This window comes from Dunckerocampus dactyliophorus, chromosome 6 (assembly GCF_027744805.1).
Source record: "Dunckerocampus dactyliophorus isolate RoL2022-P2 chromosome 6, RoL_Ddac_1.1, whole genome shotgun sequence".
NCBI lineage: Eukaryota > Metazoa > Chordata > Actinopteri > Syngnathiformes > Syngnathidae > Dunckerocampus > Dunckerocampus dactyliophorus.
Window position 1 is genome coordinate 1,546,630 of NC_072824.1, and position 25,871 is coordinate 1,572,500.

At 40.6% G+C, this 25,871-nt stretch overlaps 2 protein-coding genes and 1 non-coding gene across 5 annotated transcripts in view; 2 read left to right on the forward strand and 1 right to left on the reverse strand.

Moving 5' to 3' along the window:
- The first annotated feature begins 2,717 nt into the window (after positions 1-2,717).
- rps3a (ribosomal protein S3A) lies at positions 2,718-6,782 on the forward strand. The gene is made up of 6 exons (XM_054780103.1): positions 2,718-2,835; positions 3,416-3,519; positions 3,805-3,992; positions 6,095-6,303; positions 6,373-6,482; positions 6,618-6,782. The coding sequence occupies exons 1-6, from the start codon at positions 2,774-2,776 to the stop codon at positions 6,743-6,745; spliced, it is 801 nt and encodes a 266-aa protein (XP_054636078.1). The 5' UTR covers positions 2,718-2,773; the 3' UTR covers positions 6,746-6,782.
- LOC129184065 (small nucleolar RNA SNORD73) lies at positions 3,661-3,728 on the forward strand. The gene has a single exon (XR_008571456.1). It is a non-coding gene; the product is annotated as a small nucleolar RNA SNORD73 (small nucleolar RNA).
- A 78-nt stretch (positions 6,783-6,860) lies between the features above and the next one.
- The window catches only part of sh3d19 (SH3 domain containing 19), a 19,026-nt gene continuing 15 nt past the window's right edge, over positions 6,861-25,871 (reverse strand). The window contains exons 1-17 of one of the 3 annotated variants that reach the window (XM_054780101.1): positions 25,736-25,871; positions 16,776-16,815; positions 14,699-14,825; positions 14,464-14,605; positions 12,966-13,844; positions 12,702-12,794; positions 11,656-11,753; positions 11,532-11,572; positions 11,306-11,471; positions 11,164-11,223; positions 10,867-11,010; positions 10,715-10,781; positions 9,941-10,071; positions 9,804-9,862; positions 7,365-7,771; positions 7,180-7,280; positions 6,861-7,087 (exon numbers count right to left, since the gene is read on the reverse strand). The exon at positions 25,736-25,871 is cut by the window's right edge and continues 15 nt beyond it. In XM_054780101.1, the coding sequence (XP_054636076.1) occupies positions 6,980-7,087; positions 7,180-7,280; positions 7,365-7,771; positions 9,804-9,862; positions 9,941-10,071; positions 10,715-10,781; positions 10,867-11,010; positions 11,164-11,223; positions 11,306-11,471; positions 11,532-11,572; positions 11,656-11,753; positions 12,702-12,794; positions 12,966-13,844; positions 14,464-14,605; positions 14,699-14,825; positions 16,776-16,815; positions 25,736-25,772 (2,700 nt within the window). In that variant the 5' untranslated portion in view covers positions 25,773-25,871 and the 3' untranslated portion in view covers positions 6,861-6,979. Of the gene's footprint in view, positions 7,088-7,179; positions 7,281-7,364; positions 7,772-9,803; positions 9,863-9,940; positions 10,072-10,714; positions 10,782-10,866; positions 11,011-11,163; positions 11,224-11,305; positions 11,472-11,531; positions 11,573-11,655; positions 11,760-12,701; positions 12,795-12,965; positions 13,845-14,463; positions 14,606-14,698; positions 14,826-16,775; positions 16,816-25,735 lie in introns of all 3 variants that reach the window. The other 2 variants (XM_054780102.1, XM_054780100.1) reach the window with 2 other exon arrangements.

Here is a 25,871-nt window from a genome sequence, read left to right on the forward strand (position 1 = left end):
TTATTATTATTATTATTAAAATGTACAGCAGCATACAGTACAGCACATGCGGTGGTGTGAAAAAGTGTTTGCCATCTTCCTGATTTCTTAGTTTTTGCATGTTTGTCACACTTAAATGTTTCAGATCATCAAACAAATGTAAATATTAGTCAATGACAACACAACTCAACACTATTAAATGAAACTTTTTATTATTAAGGGAAAAAAATCCACAGCTACATGGCCCTGTGTGAAAAAGTGACAGTGGTAGTGTGATGGTCTTCAGGACCTGGAAGACCTGCTGTGATAAATGGAAGCATGAATTCTGCTGAAGGAGAATGTTGGTGACCTCAAGCTGAAAGCAACTTGGGTTCTGCAGCAGGACAATGATCCAAAACACACCAGCAAGTCCACCTCTGAATGGCTGAAGACTTTGGAGCGTCCTAGTCCAAGTCCTGACCTGAATCCTATTGAGATGCTGTGGCATGACCTTCAAAAGGAAAAGCCTCCAATGTGGCTGAATGACAACAATTGTGCAAAATTAGCCGGGGCAACCCAGCAGCCTGTGGAGCAGCGGAGCCGCGTATCCCCACGAGCCTCTTTCGAGAGAGGTGGAAGCAGCCCCACGACGGTCGGAGGCGTGGTTGTAGCGCTAGCCTGACGACCAGGCTATAGGCAAGATTCCATTTCCATTTGTTTTTTCAGTCATCTTCCATGATCATTGTGTAGTGGCGACTAGCGAAGTACGGTATATATTTTATACTTGAAATGTGTTATTAGGTGTGTGAGGCATATTTAGGGATTAAACCTGGATTGTGCTTCTGTGCGTTTAGCTTGTTACCTTCCTTCATTGTGAGTCAATAGGGTTGCCAGCCGTCCCTAGAAAAACAGAATCGTCCCATATTTACAAATAAAAGTAGGCGTCCTGTATTGAGTCGACAAGGGACGCACTTTGTCCTTTATCACCATGATAATCAAAACTTATGTAGTGAGTAAAAGTGTAAAATGTGGAGTCATTTTACAACAGCTTGTCACAGGCTAAGCCAATCGATGCTGATCACCCGTCTTATCGATCTCATTGATAGACGCGTAATTTCTGGCATGTTTGTTTACGGACTTTTCCTGGCTGTCGCTCTTGACTCACATTGCTAGCTAGCTAACTCGCGCTATCTGCCTAGCTTCAGGTCTTTAAAACAAACAAGCAATGCAGTTAGTTAGTTAGGAGCGTTTTTTTGTCCCACGCGGAAGCTACAAGTGGCTATCACATTGATGTGGCTATCACTTTGCTCTTTTGTTACACTTCTATTAATGTCTTATCCTCAGTTCATGACAGTAATGTATGTGGCTAAAGTGTGATAAAATGTGTATCAAGCTAAGATGTGATGAGTTTATTGAGTACTAATGTGTCTTATATGTCAAGCTAAGCTGCAAAGCTTGCGCGACGCGTTGTTTCAGAGATGTACTGTCAAGCGCTTGGTAGTCTTGCCATACCCGGTGCATGTCTCTACAATCCATTCATCTTTGGATTAATGGCTGACTCTTATCCATCCAGGAGGCTGACACCCACGCATCTGCATCTCTCGCTGGATATCCACTTGCATCGGTTTATCCTCCACAACCCGAGTCCATCCCTAACAAGACTGACTCAATAGCGCCACTGCTGGTTGCAGCCAAGTAGTCCAAGTAGTGTTAATGCTAGGCATCAAACTTGCTAGCAACATGCAGGAAAGTGTAACTTGGCCCTCGGGGAGCAGCAAGCCAGGCGGTCATGGAAGCCAGCAGCGTCAGCCTTGAGTCACAGGTGCTGTTTTGGATGTCTTGTGCAGCCTGCGGGCATTTTCCAAAGGAAAACATCACATGTAGCTTGTTGCGCAGCAATCTGAGGAAGAATAATGTGCGACAAACATTGCATCTCAGACATCAATCATTATATTTGTCTTATTTCTGCCACGACTATCCTCATAGTGAATGTGGTCGTTTATTCTATGTGCATGCACAAATGATAGTTTTACTTTATTTACGCACCATTTATCTGTTATTTTTGTAGTTTTACTTTTATAAGTAGCTGTTATTTCTTATGTTACTGTGCGTTACTGGCATTCATTAGGGAAAGTTCATTGTTTCCTTACTATATGACAATAAAGAAATCAAATAAATGTATGACTATTTTATGTGTTTTTATGATTTTATTATTATATAATGTGTATATATTTTAGATATATATACTTTTATCAAACTGTTATTTAATGCATGATATATGACTGATATTCATTTGTTTTTTAACATGATAAATCAATTTTATTCTATTCGCATAATATCATTTTAATGCCATTCCCTACAAAAACTAACCTGACGTTTGTGTTCAATTATTTGTTAAAAAACATCAAATCAAAGTATGCATGTAAGTAATTTGATAGTCTGTCTTAAAGTATGTTTCAATTAAATAAGTCACTATAGTGTTTTTGCATGATTTTATTTATGGTATAGTATATACAGTACTATATACTGTATATATACATAGTATATAGTATTCGTAACTGTATTATATTATTAATATGTAATTATTTATATTAATGTGTGTAAATTCATTATATGTCATTTGAATCTCTTTCAACTCCATATTTCGCTGTAAAAACGACCTGCTGACGCAACGTTCAGTTGACCGACAGAGGGAGCGCACATTGTAATGAATCAAGACAAAGCCTCGCGAGAACTGAAACAAAACTCTCGATCTCGTTTTCTTCAACTCTCGCGCGATTTCCCCTTTCGTCCTCTTTCACTCCCTGTAGCCAACATGGCAGTCGGCAAGAATAAGAGGCTGACCAAAGGCGGCAAAAAGGGTGCCAAAAAGAAGATGTAAGTAAAAAAAGTCGCGCGGCGGAGTGGTAAAGAGAGTGTCCCCGTTAAATCGGTCCCGTTAACGTACTCAAACGTTGAAGGATGATGATGATTTCTAGAGGATTGCTCAGGCCTTGGCTGCGGTCGTCGGTAGCGTTCTTGAGTGACGCTCTTTTTTTACTGCCCCTTGACGGCATTTAAGCATTATTTCAATCGTACGGCCTTGTTGAGTAGTATTGTTTGACTGTAGCACTTATACTCATACCCAAACTGTCTCACGTGCCTTCACGTAGTAGTAACATGTTAACTAGTTACCCAAAGCTAACACACGCTAGCATGTCGATAGCTACTGTCACGTTTACAATCGTAGACACTTACATGAACTTTCCATAAAAAAACAAACGGAGTGGTGGAAGTGTTATTAAAAATTCTGTGCGTGTATTTGGGGTTTGGTTTTCTAAACCGTGAAACATGTAACTTGGCGTTTACCGTGCCTGCTTGGTAAAGTTCGCTAGCATAGTTAGCTGGCTTAGTCAGTGCCAGCCATGTTTTGAAAATGGAAATGCCTAAAATGTATGCATTTTGATGTCACTTGCAGTGTGGACCCTTTCTCCAAGAAGGACTGGTACGATGTCAAGGCACCAGCAATGTTCAACATCCGCAATCTTGGCAAGACCTTGGTCACCAGGACTCAGGGAACCAGTAAGTCTGCATTTGGATTCCACTTCCAGTAGCTGAAGTGTTGTAGTGACAGGGTAGGTGTTGGTCAATAATACGTCAGTCTCATAATGCACTAATACTGAGATGTGATGAGAAGTTAGTGATCAGGTGTGCATGCATGGGAATGAATGATGACTAACAGTTTCGGTCCCAAATGACTGCTGATGATGACTTTGAGATCACCTGATTTTCCCAACTTTAAAGTCTCAAGTGTTTGTGTTGTATTCCCGTGCTCGTCGGTAACCGTTGCCATCTGCATTTACCCAGGAATCGCCTCAGACGGTCTGAAGGGTCGCGTGTTCGAGGTCAGCCTCGCTGACCTGCAGAACGACGAGGTGGCCTTCCGCAAGTTTAAGCTGATCACGGAGGACGTCCAAGGCAAGAACTGCCTGACCAACTTCCACGGCATGGACCTGACCCGTGACAAGATGTGCTCCATGGTCAAAAAGTGGCAGGTGAGGCTTTTTGTATCATTGTTTCTCTGTGCTAATAGATGTGCTTCAATTCATGACTAGTCTGGTACTCTCTAGTTAAGTCAAAGGATGTATGCAATGAATGTGCCTGGAGACGAGCATATTAGACAGACAAGAGTATAAGGCGACAACTCGTCGTAGGACAGCAGCAGGCCAGTGACGGGAAGATGGAGACTGGAGTACAATACAACAGCAACTAAGGCCGTTCACATTTCTAGTCATTATGAAGACATTTTAAAGTGGAGACTGTGGAATGTAATACTGCTAGTTGCTGCTGGTGTAAATGTGAGTCGCTATCACCTGTCACGACAGCAAATGTTGCTGCACGATAATTGTCCTACAAATTGTCGATAATCGATATTGACATTTTTTTGGCAACAATTTCTTCATGGTATGGCATAGTAATGTGAGTACATCACATCAAAAGCAATGAACTTTAAATTCTCAAGAGCGTTTAACATTGGAATTGGACTGTCAAGAGCTTTTAAATAAAATTGTAATAGCTTTATTAACATAAGTTATTTGTATGACACTTATTTCAGGGTTATAATAGACCAGAAGATGAACTGGAAATGTCACATTAAAAAATTTAAAACATAAAGTGGCAAGAAACACCAATACTGAATAAAGCAAAATTACTTCTAGACCAGAAAGCACGACTTAGCTGTACTGTTGACTGATATCAGCATATCTAACTTATTGTGTGGAGTTATGGGTAATAACTACAAAAGTACACTTCACTCACTAACTGTGCTACAAAAAGGTCACTTAGGATCATCCATAATGCTGCTTACAGAGAACACACACTCTTTATTTATAAAATCACAATTAACATTTACAGATCTGGTAAACTTTCAGACGGATAAAATGATGCATAAAGCAAACGAGAAGCTTCTAACCAAAAATGTAAAACAATTCTTATCAACCAAAGAAAAATATGATCTTAGGGGAAAATGTAACCTAAAACGCAGTTGACGTTCACAAAATACAAAGAAGAGACCTGAACTACTGTGTACATACAATACTACAGTATATCTAACCACTACTAACTCTTCATTGTGGAGAGTACATGGTGTGTACGCACTCATCATCCATCAAACACTCTTTCAACCATTCTATCAGTTATTAAGTCTGTAGCTTCCTTTTAGTAAGTAAAAACCTTGGCTATGATTGCACTACATTGTCATGTAGCTTACAAAGTACACTTGGAAGAACAAGAGGTGAATAAATGTATTGCAACTGATGTGAAACTGATGAGGGGTAGGATTAAATAAGCTTTGCTTCTTCCTACTCCTTTTTGGACATGCAAAATTGTGAATTGTACTATGTGATGTGCTACTGTTTGACTCATGCATGTTCAGGATGAATTAAACCATTATTTTATTACCACTCTCAGACAGGATGTGTTCTGCTCCTATTTTGAAGGTCGGAAGCGTGTTGAAAATGTGTTTTGACTATGGCTAAGTGAGATACTGTAGCTTTGGAGTGCCTCTTGAAGCCGTGGCTGTTGTCCCGATTTCACGCACAACTTGCACAAAGTCAGCAGCCAACCTAAAACGCTGGCTTACATTTCATTAACACACAAACACTAGCGTGCGCCACTAACTCGGCTAGTTCTGTGGCTAGTAAGAGTAGCAACGTTTTTTTTCACCAACTTAGTCGATGTTTGTGGTTGCTGCCTCAACGTGTTGAGTCCAGGAAAGGGCTGGTTAGAGTTTGTGAGGACATGTCGCTGTGAACGAGGGGTCCGCTGGGGAAATGTGTCCACACACTCTTCCCGTGCCGGCTCCCCGCACCACGAGAGAGCCGTCCAGGCACAGTGAGGGGGAACTACCGCTGTTGCTACGGAGATGAATATCCGACTGCCAACGTGAAAGTAACTTAATGTGCAGAGTGAACCCTCCTGTCATCCAGCCTGTGCGGTAAAGAGGAAAGCAAAGGCGTATGCTCATGTCAATTTATCGAGACCAGCAAAATGACTGACTTTGTTTATTTTACTGTTGGATTAGTCGATTTAGCGATAATTGTGACAGGCCTACTGCTTGCCAAAGACGTAAAGGTGTAATGTTCTCCCTGCTGTTCAGACCATGATCGAGGCCCACGTGGACGTGAAGACCACGGATGGCTACCTACTGCGTCTCTTCTGTGTGGGCTTCACAAAGAAGCGCAGCAACCAGATCAGGAAGACCTCCTACGCACAGCACCAGCAGGTGCGCCAGATCCGCAAGAAGATGATGGAGATCATGACCCGTGAGGTGCAGACCAACGACCTGAAGGAAGTAGTCAACAAGCTGTAAGTGCTTGAAAGTGGCTTCAATGTCGGTGTTGGCTTACCTTCTGATCCACCTTTTTGTTGTTCCAGGATCCCTGACAGCGTTGGCAAGGACATTGAGAAGGCCTGCCAGTCCATCTACCCACTTCACGACGTCTACGTCCGCAAGGTGAAAATGCTGAAGAAGCCCAAGTTTGAATGTAAGTGATGACTGTTCTTCTTTATTCTTCTGCTGCTGGAACGCTTCCATATGATCACATGATTAGTTCTTGATGGCTTTGTCATCAAGTGTTTTCTAATGTCCCGTCTGACTTTAAACGCGTCTTTTCCTGCAGTGGGCAAACTGATGGAGCTCCACGGTGAGGGCGGTTCCAGCGGCGGCACCAAAGCAAGCGGAGACGACACCGGAGCCAAAGTGGAGAGGGCTGACGGATACGAGCCCCCTATCCAGGAGACAGTCTAAACAGACCCTGACAGATTTAATAAAAAATGGAAATGACTTTCTGTGCTGATTCTTGTCTGATGGGAAGACCTGTGGGCAGGTTGTAATGCAGAGAAAGGCCACTAGATGGTGCGCTTTAGTTGGCCGTTTTTATTCAACAACTAGCAAAGGAAATACGTAGTGCACTGAAATACTGCACATCACATGACTTGTACAATAAACATCATGTAGTCACTGGATACACTTTATTGCATATCACATGACTTGTACATAGTTCTTGGGTACCAGGGCTCGTTTCCCCCGCAAGTCACCAAGGAACCATTCATCATCAAAAGTCTCCAGCTTGCTGATAACATCTCCAGCCTGCAACACAGGACACGTTTGGGAAGATCCGCATGAAATAAGTGGCGTAACTAATTAACCTGCATTGGGATGGCCTAACTAATACCACGAACCTTCATTGAGAGCTCCTCGTCACAGTCTGATGTGAAGTCATACATGGCCCGGCCCTTCACTCCACCAGAACCTTCTGAATGCTGACCAAGCATGTTCGGACCTGCCGAGAACAAAGACTCCATTAGACTTTGCTAAAGCACTGGCTAGTGCTGAGTTTACTGGCAGAGTGAAAAGTCGGAAATACCAGCGTGTGTTTGCACAAAGGCTTTAGGAAAGATTCCTTCTCTGCCATCCAGCGTCCCGCGGCTCCACTCGGCATCGAAGTGCTCGCGAACCAGGATGCGGTCACCTTGCTTGAACGACAGCTCCTCCGGGGTCTTGGCATCAAAGGCGTACAAGGCCACCACCCACTCCGCTGGGGCCCAAGTCTCACAAGGCAGTGCTATCCCGTCACGTTGTGTGGTAGGCGGGGGTAGATCTTCAATGACCTCTACAAAGTTCAGGGGGAATATTCCGGTATGGACGCCCATCTGTCCCTGGGCCCACTCCTGGCCCACGTAGGTCTTCAGCTGGATCACGTCACCCTCAGAGAATGTCAGCTCGTTGCTGTTTGCTCCCTCAAAGTCAAACCTGGCCACGCATCTTGGACCACTTCAGACAAAAAAAAGAGATATCTATCATTTATTTCAGGTAGCGCTCTAATGTGTTAGGAAGGGATGTTTTCCCACTCTGTTCTGCAACAAGCATGTTCTTATCTACAACACAATCACAAGACCTTTCACTTGGAACCAAAGGCACTCTGTTGTTTTTCATTCATCCCTCTCTCTCACACACACACACACACACACACACAGACAGACACATTCAGGAGTTTCATTACGAGTTGCTAGGAACCAGATGAGACCAATGCACCATTAAACACTTGACTATATTGCTCCTGTACATGTGCATGTAGCTTGTGTGCAAAGTGCCTTGACAATCTCAAGCACTGGGAATGCAACTCAAAGCCAAGGTGTGGGAAATGCCGGACGTTCCATATTGGCAGACTTGCTACTGACTTGCATGTTATGCAAAGTGCCTTAAAATAACAACATGCTGTTCATATTCATGATGGCAAATTCCACACATTCTATTGCCATGAAAAATGTGTGCGTAGCCTATGGGTAGGCCCTGAAACTGCATAGATACCATAATATACCACAGGATAAAAACATGTGAAAATGACACACAAAATACACAATTGAGCGTAGATATTGTGACCTTAAGAAATAAGGAGTCTCTGTTTCTGTGACATGAAATCATGTAAATAGTGTACAGTGTTCCCTCGTTTATTGCGTGGGCTATGTTTCCAAAATAGCCCACAGTAAGTAAAATCCGTGAAGTAGCCCGCTTTATATTGTGTAAAATGATTATACTGTATATGTTTTAAGGCTGTAAAACCCCTCCCCATACACTTTATACACTTTTCTCAGACAGGCATGAACATTTTCTCACATTTCTCTCATGTTTAAACACTCTCAAAGTTCAAATTTAATTTGGATTTTAAGGATCAATCTACTAGGTTGGAAACAAGAAATGATTCAGTCACTCACGCGTATTTCACTCTGTGGCTGCGCCTTTTCGTCTTGCTGCCGTTGCGCTGTACTGTAGTGTTTTTGTATCCTTGTTAAAACGTACTCCTGCAGTACTCTTCCTGTTGCAGTCTTCCTACTTCCAACCCAAGATTCATTTACAAGCTAGCAAGCTAGCGATGACACAGGAGACACGGCAGGGCAGCACACTAAGGAGATTGCTTGAAAATGGTCTACAGCCAATCAGGACGCACAAAACAATGGGCGGTGCAGACAGACGAGAGAGGGAAGAGAGAGAAACTCAACTTCCCACAATGCAATTTCTTCTTAAAGGGCCATGCTCAGCCTGTAACAGTGTTCATATGCTGTAAAAAAACAAAAAACACCAAAATTGCACGAAAAACAAAAACGGGAAGCAGTGAGGCCGCGAAAGGTGAACTGCGATGGAGGGAGGGAACACTGTCAGCTGTACAAGACAGACTGCTGTTTGTTGCATCTTCAAAAGCTATGGAGCTAGATCCAGAAGAACATGATGTAAAATGCCATTTTTGGAAATAACTACTCACCCGATATTGATATCACTTGCTAATGCTATGTTTTCATGGTGAAGGAATCAATATGGCGCCTGGCAAAGAGCTCCCCGAGTGCTTTTCTAGTTTGTAACGGCACAGCTCCAACCACATGGTGATCCTACATGCTTTTATACACCGGAGCAAAACAAACTAGTTGGAAAGAAATTAGCCGGAGTTACCGCAGTGGAGCGCAGAAGGGGGGGAGGTGAGTGGAAAACAATCAGTTTTGATCAAAACTGGCGAAGGTGTCAAAGTTTGGAGCACTGCTACTGTCCCAATTAACTACTCTACTCATTCGTTCCTCAGTAACTACTGTATTTTTGTGTACCTTATTGTAAAGTGTGCCCAAAAAGACCTTTGCCTGTGCAGTACAAGGATGTGGAGGGCTCCAATGCCTCGGCCCCCCAAATGACCAACTACTCCCCAGTCTTCTACTCCTTTTAGTAATCAATTGCAGACCTTACTTGAGACTCTTACACAGCTGGTACAACAAAAGGCTCCTGCTAAAAGGCCAAGTCCAAACAAATGCAAGAAACCCACCTGACTTTCACACAGGATGCCTTCACTTTCTTCTCGGGGACGCATCTGGCCGTCTCCGACTGGATGCAGAAAGACTGGTGAATTTGACCAAATCACACATAAACTCCGATGTTTACAGCTAAGAAGGTCCTACTAACCAGCACTTTGACAAAGTTTACAGGGAAGAAACCAGTGGATCCTTGAAAGGTTCCTCTGTACCAATCGCTGTCCACCCTCTCCACCGTGCTGATGATGTCACCCGCCTTCACGGCCAGCTCTCCTGGACCCTCTGAGGAAAAATGCTCATATTTAGATATATCAGTTTTATATGATATGTCACTTTTCTAGCTACTTGGATACTTTTCATTTTACAGTAATAAAATATTCATTTTCAGAATAATACTAATAATAAACACAGCCTTGCTCCCGAAAGTACAATAAACACCAATATCGCAATGTAAGCAACGTGCAATAACAATAGACCTGCTCGACACTGGAATAGTAACACTGTACATTTACGGGGGTTGTCAAGGATAAACCGATGACGAGACCAGCGAGAGATGCGACTGCGTGGGTGTCGGCCTCCTGGGTAGATAAGCATCAGACATAAATCTTTAGATCGGGGGTCACCAACCCGATTGCTGGGACTTTGCGGGCGGATGCGAGAGAATTAGAAAAAAAAGTATTATTAGAGAGTGACCAATAGGCATTTGGACCACTGAAGGAGCATCAGACAGAGTGGGACAAGTCGCTTCACTTAAACATGCAAAAACTGGGGGGTTTCTAACTATATATTATTTTTTGGAATAAAATAATGGCCCATATTTCCGAGATTTCCGTCCCTAGCATGTACTTGGTGCTGCTGATGCTGACGTTGATGTACGTACAGATGTGGAGTGTAGAGTGTAAGGAATGCAAGGCAAGATGGGCACCTGGCGTGAAGTCATGCAAGACTTGAACCTTCAGAACGTTTCCGGGTCTGCCGTTTGTGGCCGCATCCTGCAAACACAAAAGTCCTGCGGTTGGAAGAGCAGGAGAAGCCACAAGCGGAGAGCTGCGTTTGCGTCCACCCGGCCGACGTCACCTGTGACGGCGTCACGTCCGAGTCGGGGCCGAGAGGTGTGACGACTCGCAAGTGAGACTTGTGGACGCGACCTTTGGCGTCTCCCACTTGGCACTCAAACGTGTCCTGGTTGATCTCGTCCAGCAGGAGAACAACTTGGTTCTTCTACACAAATAGAAACATCTCATTCTACGCTCACGTGGGCTTTACTGCAACAGGGAGGGCAGTGCCCCTCCAAGTCTTTCTGATACATTTTACATTTCATCCGCTTTTCTGTGAAGTCTGCCTAGCAACAGGGCGGTGATGCAGTCTTCCCACCTGGAAGGAGAGCTGTCCTGTGTTGACCTGGGAGGTGGTGATTGCGTGAGGCAGCGGCAGCTGGTGCGGGAAGACAAGCAGAAGGTTGAAGAGTCGCTAACGGCGGTGTTGGAAGGCGGGGCCGTGCTCTGCGAACGCTTACGACGTATTTGTTGTAGAGACGGTGGCCCGGGATGGGCCTGGGGGGCAGGTTGGGTGTTCTCCTTGGGGGTTTGAGCGGCGTCTCCGGCAATTGGATGCCGGGCGGCGGGGGTCGTCCTGGTCTGGGTTTGGCTGGAGGCGGGTGTGCTTTGGGTATACTTTGCACCCTGGGGTGTGACCAGAGTCTATGGAACGGAAGAAACAGGAAGCTGAAGGTGCTTACTTACCCGTGTGGCAGCGATGGCGTGGGCTTGTGTGCTAAAGATCCCTGCAGAGGAAGCACACTCCTTTACTTTGGGTCATGCTGCGTATGGTGGTAACCTAGCAACCACGGCGGCCATGTTTGCTCACCTGTACAGGGATGGACTTTTGTTTTGGGAGGCTGGTAGAACTTAGGGAGCCGACGGGATTCTGGGCAGGAAGCGGAGGAGGACTACCCTGGAGGCTCTCTGACATTGCCGAGATGTACTACAGTCAGTACCACAGTGTACTACAGTACCAGACAGTATGTAGTATAATGCTCCAATGAAAAGTTCCACCACTCCTACTGAGCTGCAAAGGCAAATAACTACCGGGATCTCTCATTAGCGCATGGCCAGAGACGCTGGCATGACCAGCTGTGGCTGTGGGCAACCTCCTGAACGCGACAACCTGCAAGTGCTCAACATCCATCTATCTAGCTCTGTATACGCTTTAAAATGTTGCTTCTCAGCTGTTGTGGTGAAAGTCATGTGTTGTTGTTGTTACAATACAGTAGGGGTGTCACCAGAGCTCCGTAACAAGATTTCTCATTGGTGGGCACCAGGCCTGGGATGACGATAACAAATGAATCCATCAATCACACAATCAATGGAAATGAAGTGGATAATCAATACTTTGCCATGTGAATGCGTGTCTCTCGCCTCCACACAGGCAGGAAGAGAGTTCACTCTGTGCATTGCTTTCAGCGCCTTGGCACGTTTGTTCCATAGAACAACGGCATGAACGGAGTGAACCCTTTTGTTAGTCATACAGTCTCTGTCCCGGTGGGTGGAGGCGGGGCCGGTAGCATACACACAGAGTGTAACGTAGTAGAAATGACATTAGTAGATAGCAACACATATTTCAAAAATATATTTTTTGATTGTACTTTTCTTAAAAGTAATGTTAAAATCTCGTGTTGTGTATCGTCTCGTGAACTGTGTGTCTGGCAACTGCCTTACAATCCGGTCATCAGCGCTGTTCTTGCTGACTCAGCGCCTTTTTATTACAACATTGGTTGTGTTGTGGCAGTGTAGCATGTGTTCATAAATGTCTTCTCTCCAATTGTTGCCTGCTTCTGCGCTTTAGCTAAATGAGCACCGTGGCTCTAATCGGAGCATCTGCGCGAGTGAACATGTTAGCTAGCTTGGACTCGCCTGTTTGGCCGGGGACCCTGATGGTGGTTGGTCTTCTTGTCACACCTGGCCTGCATGAAGGCTCCCCACCGTGCCGTTTGACAGGAGTAGGATCTGAATACACAAACATGGTATGAATACCCACACTGCTACACTACGTTTACACGCATGAATGCGTCGCTCATCAAAACAGCAGCACCCACAGACGCATGTCAACAATACACTCTGATGAGAGCTGCTAATTAGCCAGTTAGCCAGCAAGCAAGCAGGATGTTGAGCACTCACCTGAAGGACTGTCCACGTAGTGGCGGTCCAAGATGGAGGTGGAGTTGTGGTTGTTGATGTTGAGGTTGGCCTTCAGTGGTTCCTTGAGAGGCTTCACTGGAGCCACAGGTGCTCTTACGGGAAAAGGTAAAGTACGCTCCTCACCATGGATGCTGTAGGCTCTGGTCAGCACCGCAGGCCGTGATTGGTGCGGGGGACCGCCCTTGGCCAGTAAAGTCTCTAATTCTGCATGCTCGGGCTTGCCGGCCAGCCGTTTCTGGGGTGGCATCGGCTTGGGTCCCGCTAACGGATTCAGGGGTTCGTTGGCAACATCGTGACTGTCCTCATCAGACTTGTGGTCGAACTGCGACCTCACAGGCGTGGAGGGTTTGGAGGACACCGGTGGCTTGGTGGTCTTTCTGGGAAGAGGTTGAGGTTTGGTGGATTCCGCCAGGTTCCCGTCCTCGGGGCCGGTCTGGCTCTCAAAGACTTGGATCTGAGCTTGGATACTTCCTTGACTGTGGTTCCTATTCATCTCGCCGTGAGCCGGTTCCTCCAGTGACGGTGCGTCTGGGTTCTCCTCACTGAAGACCTCCAGCAGCTCCTTCAAATATCTACCGGAGGACTCAGCATCAGCACCTGACACCACCTCATTGTCCACTTCACCCAGTTGGACCAGAGTCTGATCTGTAGCTTCTGTGTGCTTCCTGGACTTTGTGCGGGGAAGAGGAACAGGGGTCGGTCTCAAGTGTGTTGCTTCTGCAGGACCGTCCCAGTGCACAGTGACAGATCTGGTCCACTCATCAGCACGTTCTGAATCCCATGGACCAGCTTTACCAGTCCGCTCTTTAACCACTGGTGTAGGGAGGGATGGTCTAGGTGGTTTTGGGGGTTTTTGACCTAAAGTCCCAAGGAAAGAATAATATTAGCCTTTTCCAGCAAATATAAGACACTGGTTTTTCAACAGTCTCAAAAAGACACGTGGTCTTATATTTGGGATATTAGAATTATTAGTATTATTGTTTCCATTTTACTACAATGACCCAAATATAAGACGACCTGTAACATTACTCCTATGAAATGACTAGAACGTTAGAGTATATAAGCTATAAGACAGGGGGTCTTGTATTTGGGACATGACGGTAATATCAGCGTTACCATGATTAGAATTATTGTTAGAATATGACTGTGATGACCCAAATAGAAGACGGTACTGTTCTGGGAAAAGACAGGTGCTTTTATATTTGAGAGAAGGCGGAACCAAACAACTTCTCCTCAAAGAATGTCAGAGCTTTTCTCCCTGTCACTCACCCACAAAGGAAGTACCTCATAGTTGTTAGCAAGTTAGCAATCCAGTAGGAGGAGTTATGATGCTCATTGGAAGCTGATCAGATCTTGAAAGATAGATATCGGTGATCAATGAGTGATGAGTGTGTGTCTGGGAGGAGGAGGCGTGTCTTATATTCAGGGTCAATGCGCTACGGCCAGAAGAAACGCAGCAACAGTCTCAGGCTTTTACTGTCAGATTGCTTCCTCCTCGCTGGGCCAGCCTGGGTGTTCTTGGAGCTGGTCCTGGAGGAGCAGCGGGGGGCTGCGGTGGGCCGGACGATGTGATCCTCTTGGGTCTTCTCTTTGATCACCTGCTCGTAGGACGGTGGGGGCTGCGTGGTGGAGCACGCAGCAACAGCATGAAGAGTCAGCAGTTATTATTATTTTAGATGAGTGCAGGTGTACCTAATGCTGTGGCTACTGACCTGGGCGTGGACCTGGATCCCAGCAGACCAGCTTGCCGGATGGGAGGAAGGGAAGAGCACAGACGACGCTGAGAACCAACTGTTAGCATCCACAGCTTCAGCTGAGATGACGGTGATCTTTGGCCGCCTGAAATATTCAAAATCCTATTTTTTATGCGATACGCAAGTATGATATCAACATTTAAAACATCAAACACGCTCACCGTTTGGTCACGTTTGGCTTATTTGACAATATTTTGGTAGATTTAAACATCACGTGACTACTAGCATTCATCACAGACTATGAGAATTCTTATGCCAATTATGATGCTAAAAGTTTTTAACCTCTCCTTCGACTAGGACGCCAAAATGACTTGTTTGACACCGATATGACATCATATGAACCAAGTTGGCTGTGCAGACAGTCAAGTCATTGCTAAACTTAACAGACACGCCGAGAAAAAAGCCATGAGACCGTTGCAAATGATTGTAACGAGAAAAGAGCAGAGAGATTGCTCATGGAGGGACCACTGCAAATGATTGTAGAGAGAAAAAAGTGGAGAGACTGCGGCAAATGATGTGAATGAGACAAGAGGGGAGAAACTGTTCATGGAGAGACCGCTGCAAATGATTGCAACAAGAAAAGAACGGAGAGACTGCTTGCAGAGAACCTCTGCAAATGATTGTAGTGAAAATGGAGTGGAGAGACCACTGCCATTGATTGTCATGAGAAAAGAGAGGAGAGACCGCTTGTGGAGAGACCGCTTGCAGGGAGACTGCTGCAAATGATTGGAGTGAAAATGGAGTGGAGAGACCACTACAAATGATTGTAATGAGAAAAGAGTGGAGAAAATGCTCACGGAGAGACCGCTGCATATGACTGTAACAACAAAAGAGTGGTGAGACCACTCACGGAGAGACTAGACCGCTCATGGAGAGACCGCTGCAAATGATTGTAGCGAGAAAAAAAGTGGAGAGACTGCCGCAAATGATTGTAATGAGAAAAGAGCGGAGAAACTGTTCATGCAAATGATTGGAATTGGAACCAGAAAAGAACGGAGAGACTGCTTGCAGAGAGACCACTGCAAATAATTGTAGTGAAAATGGAGTGGAGAGACCACTGCAATTGATTGTCATGAGAAAAGAGCAGAGAGACCGCTTGTGGAGAGATCACTTCCAGAGAGCCCCTGCAAATGATTGTAGTAAAAATGGAGTGGAGAGACCGCTGCAAATGACTGTAATGTGAAAAGAGTGCAGAAACTGCTCACGGAGAGACCGCTGCAAATGACCGTAAAAAAAAAAGAGTTGCGAGACCGCTCACGGAGAGACCAGACCACTTGTGGAGAGACCGCTGCAAATGACCGAACCCAAATCTCCTCGGCTGAATAAACGGTAGAATCAAAGCCATGCAGACGTCACAGCTTCACTCAAAGAGAAATACAATATACAGCATTTCACACAATAAAATCAAATCTATTTGCATAGATAATACTTCTGGTTAGTATTACATTTAGTATTTATGTGATGTTTGGATTAGTAATCCAGTACGGATCATAATAGTAATGATTATTGGCGATTGAGGAATTACGTGAAAGTCAGGGAAAAATAAATGCATTTCACAAAAAGACAAGAAATTCAAGAGTTATTAGCTGCTGTTAGCATTTAGCTTTAGCATTAGCATTGTAAATCTATGGCATTGCAGATGTGATGTTTGGAAAAGCTCCCTGGTGGAGGTAATGAAACAATAGCATCCTGACCATGAAATCAAATATCTACAATGACCACTGATTTTTACTCAGGAGTAATCTATTACGGTACTACAGTATTTCCAAAACAGTAATTCTTACTTACTTACTTATCCAAGTCACTGTGCGTTACGAGTAAAAAGATGTACAGTGTGTACATGTACTATGTACAGTATGTACATGTACTATGAACTGTGTATTTACATCATGTTTTCAGCATGACTCACGTCGACGCAACAAAATGGTATTCATAGTAGAGTAACTGATCTAATCTAACTGAGTTACTTTTCAAATGTCAAGTTATTTTCAAAGGGGTTGTTAAGGTAACTGTGGCAACACAAAGGAGGACTTACCTGCAACGCAGAGCATCTGCTAGGCTTCCGTGGACACCATCTGTGGAGATAAACACCAACACGCGTCATCTTTTCTTTCCTTCCGGTGACACGCTGACGCTGCCAACACATTCACTCCACACGAAACATGGCTAACATGATGTGTGGAAATAGTCATAGTCGTGTTGAAATGATTATTACTACCTTCTGGAACACGACAGGCATCACTAGCATGCCTTTCACACACCCAGTAAGTCAAACACCCAGGAACATTCACGCTGATGCTAACATGCATCCTCGCAAGAATATACAAATATACGCTAATCATGGCAGCAAATATGATTGCTGAAAGACAAGCATTCACGCTGATGCACGTCTGGAAGCATTTGTGAGTGAATGCTGAGAAACAATCATTCCCACAAATCACCAATGCTAAAAGGGCAAACATTTTTAGTACACTCAAAAAAAGTTAAGAGTGAAGGCTGAGAAAGAAGCATTCAAATCAATATGTGACAAAAAAGATGTTGTGTAAGACAGACGGATGTCAAACATTTTTGTGTGGATGCTGAGAAACAAGTGTTTACACGCATGCTAACCTCCTTGAAACGTGTGAATGCTGAGTGTTATGTCAAAATGATTGTGTTCATGCATTCCTTCTAATGTACTTATTATGTATACAGTGGACTGCATGCATACAAAAAAACACTAATGCTGACAGACGTGCTTTTAGACCTCCAGTGAGCCACTGGAACTCCAAAAGTGGACTTTCATCTCCCTGCTACTAGCGTAGCATAGCATAGCATAGCATAGCATAGCATATTTGCACAGTGGCTGTATGCTTTTATGCTAACATAATGCATTCACATGGAGTTTGTAATCATATGCATGTTGTGTTTCTTTCAAGGATGCTGCCTGCACCTGTCACACCTGTCACACCTGCTACTCCTTTCCGTCACACCCCGCCTTTCATGTTAGCAGCTGCAGCTATGCTAATGCTCCCAAGCTCGCAGCACTTCCTTGTTGATGCGTTGCCACGATGACACAGCTCCTTTACACCCACAGGTACCCCCACCGACGTCGCCACCTCCTGACATAAGTAACCTTTTGCTCTACAGAAGGCCATACCTGATCAGGAGCATCAAGGTCAAGGCAAGGTCAGGAATGACTTCCAAGCAGGATGTCTCTCTCATGTGTTTGTGTGTGTGTGTGTTTGTGTGTGTGACAAAGAGCTGCAAGCAACACACGCTCACAGCAGTGTGTCAGCCAATCACGTCAGGGGAATGTGGCCCTTCAGGAAGTGGAGACAACTCCATCCAAATAATAACAATGATACTGTTATTGACACGTCCACAACATAATAGCAGCAATGGAGCTACACATGCACACAACAATAATAACCATGCTAATAAGAACAATAACACATGTCCACGTGACACGCAACAACATTGTTGTGTTAGCAGACAACATTTCATGTAAATGTCTACACAACGATCACGCAACCATTTTACCTTTCTACCTTTATATATACAGTATATATACACACTATACAGTATATATACACACTATACAGTATACAGTATATATACACTATACAGTATACAGTATATATACACTATACAGTATATATACACACTATACAGTATACATCGAGGAAAAGGCTTCTTGAGACGTCATCTGTACTTCTGTGTAGAAGGTGTCGGACGTTTCGCTCCTCATCCGAAGAGCTTCGTCAGCAAACTAATAAGTGCTGGTAGCTTAGGCCTTAAATACAGTAAGAGTGGGCGGAATTGGTGTGCCAACACCCTCCTCCTATTGGTTCGTTACACTAAGCCTGGGCGGAGCAGTGGTATAATCCTATCCTGTTATTCACACCTACGATAAAAGGGAAGTGTCGCTCCCTGAATTGGGTATGAACGACTCTGATACTGGCTAGTTAGCATCTATTGTTCTGGCTCGGCCCTGCCTTCACCTCATTTGCAAGACTAAGAGCTGTGGGTTTTGGTCTCAGTAACCTGCTGAACACAGGGTCCAAATTAAACCTCAAACCACCATTCCGATTCAATGATGGGTTCTGTTGTTTGACAAAAATAGCTTCCTTTACTCCTCTTTCAAACCATCTGTTTTCTTTGGCCAAAATCTTTACCTCGCTGTCCTGAAAAGAGTGATTGGTAGCTTTCAGGTGTAGATGTACTGCTGATTGAGGACCACTAGCATTGTCCCTGCGATGTTGACTCTTACTGTATTTAAGGCCTAAGCTACCAGCACTTATTAGTTTGCTGACGAAGCTCTTCGGATGAGGAGCGAAACGTCCGACACCTTCTTCACAGAAGTACAGATGACGTCTCAAGAAGCCTTTTCCTCGATGGACAACTCCTGTACGACTGAGAGCCTACACAGACGTATACAGTATACAGTATATATACAAACTATACAGTATACAGTATATATACACTATACAGTATACAGTATATATACACTATACAGTATACAGTATATATACACTATACAGTATATATACACACTATACAGTATATATACACTATACAGTATATACATACACTATACAGTATATATACACACTATACAGTATATATACACTATACAGTATATATACACACTATACAGTATACAGTATATATACACTATACAGTATATATACACACTATACAGTATACAGTATATATACACACTATACAGTATATATACACACTATACAGTATACAGTATATATACACTATACAGTATATATACACACTATACAGTATATATACACACTATACAGTATATACATACACTATACAGTATATATACACACTATACAGTATACAGTATATATACACATTATACAGTATATATACACACTATACAGTATACAGTATATATACACACTATACAGTATATACATACACTATACAGTATATATACACACTATACAGTATATATACACACTATACAGTATATATACACTATACAGTATATATACACTATATACATACACTATACAGTATATACACACTATACAGTATATACATACACTATACAGTATATATACACTGTATACATACACTATACTGTATATACATACACTATACAGTATATATACACTATACAGTATATACATACACTATACAGTATATATACACTATATACATACACTATACTGTATATACATACACTATACAGTATATATACACTATACAGTATATACATACACTATACAGTATATATACACTATATACATACACTATACTGTATATACATACACTATACAGTATATATACACTATACAGTATATACATACACTATACAGTATATATACACACTATACAGTATACAGTATATATACACATTATACAGTATATATACACTATACTGTATATACATACACTATACAGTATATATACACTATACAGTATATACATACACTATACAGTATATATACACACTATACAGTATATACATACACTATACAGTATATATACACACTATACAGTATATATACACTATACAGTATATATACACTATATACATACACTATACAGTATATACACACTATACAGTATATACATACACTATACAGTATATACATACACTATACAGTATATATACACTATATACATACACTATACTGTATATACATACACTATACAGTATATATACACTATACAGTATATACATACACTATACAGTATATATACACTATATACATACACTATACTGTATATACATACACTATACAGTATATATACACTATACAGTATATACATACACTATACAGTATATATACACACTATACAGTATACAGTATATATACACATTATACAGTATATATACACACTATACAGTATACAGTATATATACACACTATACAGTATATATACACACTATACAGTATATATACACTATACAGTATATACATACACTATACAGTATATATACACACTATACAGTATACAGTATATATACACATTATACAGTATATATACACACTATACAGTATACAGTATATATACACACTATACAGTATATACATACACTATACAGTATATATACACACTATACAGTATATATACACTATACAGTATATATACACTATATACATACACTATACAGTATATACACACTATACAGTATATACATACACTATACAGTATATATACACTATATACATACACTATACTGTATATACATACACTATACAGTATATATACACTATACAGTATATACATACACTATACAGTATATATACACTATATACATACACTATACTGTATATACATACACTATACAGTATATATACACTATACAGTATATACATACACTATACAGTATATATACACTATATACATACACTATACTGTATATACATACACTATACAGTATATATACACTATACAGTATATACATACACTATACAGTATATATACACTATATACATACACTATACTGTATATACATACACTATACAGTATATATACACTATACAGTATATACATACACTATACAGTATATATACACACTATACAGTATATATACACACTATACAGTATATACATACACTATACAGTATATATACACACTATACAGTATATATACACACTATACAGTATATATACACTATACAGTATATATACACTATATACATACACTATACAGTATATACACACTATACAGTATATACATACACTATACAGTATATATACACTATATACATACACTATACTGTATATACATACACTATACAGTATATATACACTATACAGTATATACATACACTATACAGTATATATACACTATATACATACACTATACTGTATATACATACACTATACAGTATATATACACTATACAGTATATACATACACTATACAGTATATATACACTATATACATACACTATACTGTATATACATACACTATACAGTATATATACACACTATACAGTATACAGTATATATACACACTATACAGTATACGGTATATATACACACTATACAGTATATATACACACTATACAATATATATACACACTATACAGTATACGGTATATATACACACTATACAGTATATATACACACTATACGGTATATATACACACTATACAGTATATATACACACTATACAGTATACGGTATACAGTATATACACACTATACAGTATACGGTATATATACACACTATACAGTATATATACACACTATACGGTATATATACACACTATACAGTATATGGTATACAGTATATACACACTATACAGTATACGGTATATATACACACTATACAGTATACGGTATATACACACACTATACAGTATATGGTATATATACACACTATACAGTATACGTTATATACACACACTATACAGTATACGGTATATATACACACTATACAGTATACGGTATATACACACACTATACAGTATACGGTATATATACACACTATACAGTATACGGTATATACACACACTATACAGTATACGGTATATATACACACTATACAGTATACGGTATATACACACACTATACAGTATACGGTATATATACACACTATACAGTATACGGTATATACACACACTATACAGTATACGGTATATACACACACTATACAGTATACGGTATATATACACACTATACAGTATACGGTATATACACACACTATACAGTATACGGTATATATACACACTATACAGTATACGGTATATACACACACTATACAGTATACGGTATATATACACACTATACAGTATACGGTATATACACACACTATACAGTATACGGTATATATACACACTATACAGTATACGGTATATACACACACTATACAGTATACGGTATATACACACACTATACAGTATACGGTATATATACACACTATACAGTATACGGTATATACACACACTATACAGTATACGGTATATATACACACTATACAGTATACGGTATACAGTATATACACACTATACAGTATACGGTATATACACACACTATACAGTATACGGTATATATACACACTATACAGTATACGGTATATACACACACTATACAGTATACGGTATATATACACACTATACAGTATACGGTATATATACACACTATACAGTATACGGTATACAGTATATACACACTATACAGTATACGGTATATACACACACTATACAGTATATGGTATATATACACACTATACAGTATACGGTATATACACACACTATACAGTATACGGTATATATACACACTATACAGTATACGGTATATACACACACTATACAGTATACGGTATATATACACACTATACAGTATACGGTATACAGTATATACACACTATACAGTATACGGTATATACACACACTATACAGTATACGGTATATATACACACTATACAGTATACGGTATACAGTATATACACACTATACAGTATACGGTATATACACACACTATACAGTATACGGTATATATACACACTATACAGTATACGGTATACAGTATATACACACTATACAGTATACGGTATATACACACACTATACAGTATACGGTATATACACACACTATACAGTATACGGTATATATACACACTATACAGTATACGGTATACAGTATATACACACTATACAGTATACGGTATATACACACACTATACAGTATACGGTATATATACACACTATACAGTATACGGTATACAGTATATACACACTATACAGTATACGGTATATACACACACTATACAGTATACGGTATATACACACACTATACAGTATACGGTATATACACACACTATACAGTATACGGTATATATACACACTATACAGTATACGGTATATATACACACTATACAGTATACGGTATACAGTATATACACACTATACAGTATACGGTATATACACACACTATACAGTATATGGTATATATACACACTATACAGTATACGGTATATACACACACTATACAGTATACGGTATATATACACACTATACAGTATACGGTATATACACACACTATACAGTATACGGTATATATACACACTATACAGTATACGGTATACAGTATATACACACTATACAGTATACGGTATATACACACACTATACAGTATACGGTATATATACACACTATACAGTATACGGTATACAGTATATACACACTATACAGTATACGGTATATACACACACTATACAGTATACGGTATATATACACACTATACAGTATACGGTATACAGTATATACACACTATACAGTATACGGTATATACACACACTATACAGTATACGGTATATACACACACTATACAGTATACGGTATATATACACACTATACAGTATACGGTATACAGTATATACACACTATACAGTATACGGTATATACACACACTATACAGTATACGGTATATATACACACTATACAGTATACGGTATACAGTATATACACACTATACAGTATACGGTATATACACACACTATACAGTATACGGTATATATACACACTATACAGTATACGGTATACAGTATATACACACTATACAGTATACGGTATATACACACACTATACAGTATACGGTATATATACACACTATACAGTATACGGTATACAGTATATACACACTATACAGTATACGGTATATACACACACTATACAGTATACGGTATATATACACACGTCTAATCATTTTTCCTAATCATGACTGTCGTGTATGTCCTGTGCTTTTATGCTTGGATTGATTAAAAAACAGCGGCTAATCCAGGAGTGTACACTCAAACAACATTTGAGTGAATGTTGTGAAAGAACCGTCGAAACAATCAAAGCGCAGCCTGGGGTCCATTTCCTGCCAGTTAATTGTTTTTTTTATTGGCCTGTGGCGCTTCCAAAAAATATCATTTAACAAAAAAGAAAAAGAAAAAGAGGGAAAAATCAGTATCAAATTTACAAGGATAAAGTGAAAATATGAAGAAAACAAAGAAAAAGTCATCATTTGAAGATAATAATGTCATTATGAGGTACTATATGAGGAAATAGCACATCATTTTAGTAGCGTAAAGTTGAATCATTCAAGAAAGACATTTTTTTTAAGTCGAAATATTATTTTTTTTAAAACAACAAACAAAACAACAAATAATCTTTTAATTTTTGTCCAATTAGGATGTGGAAAAAGTGACAATGTTATGAGACTAAATTCCAAAACATTATGGCAATAAAGTCATAATTATGAGAAGAACATTTACAAGGAGAATGTTGAAATTGGATTTAAAAAAAAAAAAAAAAAAGGTAAAAAACAGCTGTAATTGTAAGTGCAAATATTTGGAGAAAAAAGTTGCAATTTTACAAGAATAAACTTGTCATGTTATGAGGGAAAATAATGTCATTTTAGTTGCATACATATCAAATATTAAAGAAGTGTTTTTTTTTAAATAATGTAAAAAAAAATAGAATAAATAAATAATTTTATGAAAAAAAACAAAGGTGTAATTTTTGGTCAATGAGGTTAAGTTATAATAATATGGGAATAAAATCACAATATCATGAGAGGAAAATGTACTATTATTTAAGAACAACGAAATACTTGGAAATGAAAAGAAAATAATAACATGCTTTTTGACTTGATGACAAAGCTGGGAGTTTGTTGGACTAAAACATTTGTCAGTGTTTTGGCACGGATGCTCCAGACTTGCTGAGGTCAGCCTTCCCGTCCAGGCCTCAACACATGCTGACATTCTACACATGGTACCACACATTGTGGTATACATACACACATACATCCATACATACATACATACATACAGTATGTGGTATACGCACAGTACTTGACAGGAAGCAACAGGTGCCCCCCTAGAAGGGACACCTGTTGCTTCCTGTCAAGCAGCAGGTGTCCCTTCTAGGGTAACACCTGTCTTCTTGACCCCAAAAGCAAAAGCAAAGCTATCAAGCTCCATGAAGATGTTTGCTTCTGCCAAAGGTGTTCCTAATGTTGTGGCTACAGACTGCACTTATTCCATACCTCCTTGCTCCTCTTCCTCTCTCCTCACGTCGGCCATCGGTGTTTGAAAAGGAGAAGCTGACAGAAAAAAAAAGAGTGCGGGGGGCTTCAGAGCGGACAAAAGCTGCTGCTGGTGGTCACACGGTCAGTCCTGCCG